Source organism: Hyalella azteca, unplaced genomic scaffold (genome assembly GCF_000764305.2).
Source record: "Hyalella azteca isolate HAZT.00-mixed unplaced genomic scaffold, Hazt_2.0.2 contig3623, whole genome shotgun sequence".
In the NCBI taxonomy this organism is placed as follows: Eukaryota; Metazoa; Arthropoda; class Malacostraca; order Amphipoda; family Hyalellidae; genus Hyalella; species Hyalella azteca.
In genome coordinates, this window is record NW_025933866.1 from 1 (window position 1) to 3156 (window position 3156).

At 36.3% G+C, this 3156-nt stretch overlaps 1 protein-coding gene across 1 annotated transcript in view; it reads left to right on the plus strand.

Moving 5' to 3' along the window:
- Positions 1-439: 439 nt before the first annotated feature.
- The window catches only part of LOC108671808 (axonemal dynein light intermediate polypeptide 1), a gene marked incomplete at its 5' end in the record, with an annotated part of 10894 nt that continues 8177 nt past the window's right edge, over positions 440-3156 (plus strand). Inside the window, 1 exon segment of the mRNA XM_018159396.2 lies at positions 440-546. Within this exon segment, the coding sequence (XP_018014885.1) occupies positions 440-546 (107 nt within the window).

Below are 3156 nucleotides of genomic sequence, written 5' to 3' on the forward strand. Positions count from 1 at the left end.
CATTTTCTCATTTATGGAAAAAATGCACTATTGTGCTCGCCATGTCCGTCTGTCTGTCCGTCTGCCCGTCCGTCCGTGACCTCAAGTTTTCGTCGACGAGAAAATGCGCAGTGCATTCACTGCAGTGAGTACTGAGTTATATTTTTTCCAATTTCAGATTGAACTGATTGGCGGAGCGGCATTAAAATACTCTTACTAAGCTTAATAAACGTGGCAAATTTATAGATAAATTTTACCTTACCTACTTTACCTTACCCTACAATATAAGTTGTGCTACTTAGCCCCATGGTCCTCTACAATTTACACTCCCTTACCAAACATGCGCTATAAATTAGTGCGATCCCAGCATTAGCATTTAATTAGAGTTAAATAATTAAAAATACTTGAAGATGTCAGCACAGTCGCTGCCGCAGGTTTCAAGGACGCCGCCCACCAGAAGTTCAGTCATCCTGCTGTGGGAGCAGCTCGACCTGAAGCTGCAGGAGCGACAGGCGCGTCCTAGCGGCATCTGCAGTGTGAGGAGCGAGCTCTTCCAGGAGTGTTTCGGTGCGACGATCATTTATTCATTTAGTGTTTAACATATAATCACGAAACGTATTCGTATAATTTTATTAGTGTTAATTAATTAAATTAAGCGTTAAGCTATGTTCGCTTGTTGCGAATTCTTAACCAGCCGGCCACTCATTTGACAAGAATTTTTCACAACCAGATGCGGGTTTCGAACCCTTACTCGCTGCTTCAATGAGCTGACCCCAACAACTCGGCCACCTGGAAAAATATTGCCTCTAACCACCATTTCAGGGCGCACATCTTTTCTTGAAGTTCTGTGCTAAAAATGTTTGTATCCTCTTTTAACTGCTGTTTCGAAAACTAAACTGACTTTGATGTTTATTGTGGGTATGCCTTTGTCGAGGGATCTTTCAAATTTAAACTTCTGTTGGTGCAACAAGACGATCGAAGGCGATCTTACACGCAATTTACTGAGGCTATATCGTCACCAGCAGCAAGACGAATTTCCATTTTATTATTTTTTTTTAGTTTTTATCAAGAAAAATGTTTAAATTTTAATTTTATTCGGGTAATTTCTATAGCTGTTAATATTTAAAAACCCGTTTTAATTCTATTCCTGAATTAACGGTTTTAAATCAATGATCAATTGCTTGCTGATTTTTCACACATGCAAAAAAGAAAATATGTCATCTCTCATGCTAAAATAAACTTTCTTTTCCCTTTAGGTGCCTAACATCGTTAAAGGATGAACATGTTCTAAATAGGTATTTAATCTCATCTAAATAATAGAAGAATATAAAAAGTTTTTTTTCTGAGACACCAATCCCCAATTTCCATTTAGTATTATTGGTAACCGCTTATAGGGTAACATGGGGCAGCGAGCCCACTGCGGGTCATGGGCCCATATAGCGGGTTTCTCGCTAAGTATGGCAGATATTGGGCCGTGTTCTCTACCGCCGGTCGACAGTTTCACTGGGATGAAGTGTACGGATTTACGTTTTGCTAAGTGATATAACTGTTAACTGTTTTAGCCCAGATAAAAATTTTTTGTTCCTAAATAAAACTGTTTTCGATTACTGTAGAGTGGTGTAGATAGAGCTTTTGAAATTACTGTGAATTCTATTTTTGAAAGTAATATTTATAGGGATAATTTTGAGATCAAGTTTAGACTATTAGCTTTTAAAATAAAATGTTGACACGATATAAATTGAAATGATACCTAGTGGGGCAACGGGCCCATAGGTGTCACGGGGCCAAGCGCCCATGGTGAAGTCTTGTGTTATACATCATTCGATTTGTCTCAATGACCTTTTCAAAACTATGAATAGCTTTATAAATTACAAATTACACTTCATATTGCATTATTTTTTGATTTGCTGCCTCAAGGCAGCAGGTTTAGTTTCTAGTTATGTGTATTTATGACCCCTTATCGAGTTATTGACTCTTGCCTTGCCAAAAGTTGATTTCAGTCAACGCCAATGAGCCAAAAGTTGATGAGAGTTTTTATGGTGTTGGCTGAAATCACGATTAGGTACGAATTCTCTGTACATAATATCTGGTTTTTTGACGAAACTGGAACGAAATTTTTTTTCTGATCTACTAAATGTAATTTTTTCTAGTCAAGGATACATTTTTTCATGTCAAGGACGAAATTTTTATCGCAAGGATATATTTTTCAAGCCAAGGATATATATTTTATGTAAATGAAATATTTTTCTTCACGTCAGTGATAGATTTTTTAAGCCAAGAGTATATTTTTTTTTTCAAGTTAATGATATGATTTTTTAGTTGTTAATAAATAAATGAATGAATGTCATATATTTATTACATTTTCTAATTTTTAACGGTAAAGTGTCGTTTTTATCAATTTTAAACGAAAAATATGCAATTGTGGTAAAGGGATTAAGGGTGGGCGCCTTGCCCCAAGCCCATGGGTCCATTGCCCCAGGGGTGGGGAAATGGGCCCATTTTGACACTTTTTACAGAGTAGTGTTTCATTAAACTTTGAATAACTCTATAGTCGTCTAATTCACATCATACATTCCTCATTAGGTGTACCTTTAAACAAAACAAAGAACCACCTCGTATCAATTAAAACTTCATCAAAAATTTAGTTTAAAAGTGGGGGTGCGCTGCCCCATGTTCCGATGTTAATAATCATAAGCGCATTTTGCTCCTCCTCAAAACTCAATCACGTTATGAAGAAACCGCATCAGACAACGCGTTCATTTCAGTTTCTCAACTACTCCCCAATTTTCAGAAACATAGCAAATGAAATACAACAAAATATTCTTGCTTTACTTTCGAAAAGAAAGTCAACAGAACGATCACGTTCGTGTTGAACAATCACGTTCAAGTTGAATGATCACGATCAGGCTAAATACGCAATTTCATGCTGAGTGATGGATTTATGTTGACTGATCACGTTCATGGTGAATGATTGAGTTTATGTTGAATGTTGAACTATATGTTGAATGATGAAGTTCATGTTGAATGAGTGAGTTCATGTTGAATGTTTAACTACATGTTGAATGTTCAACTTCATGTTGAATGTTCAACTTCATGTTGAATGTTCAACTTCATGTTGAATGTTCAACTTCATGTTGAATGTTCAACTTCATGTTGAATGTTCAACTTCATGTTGAA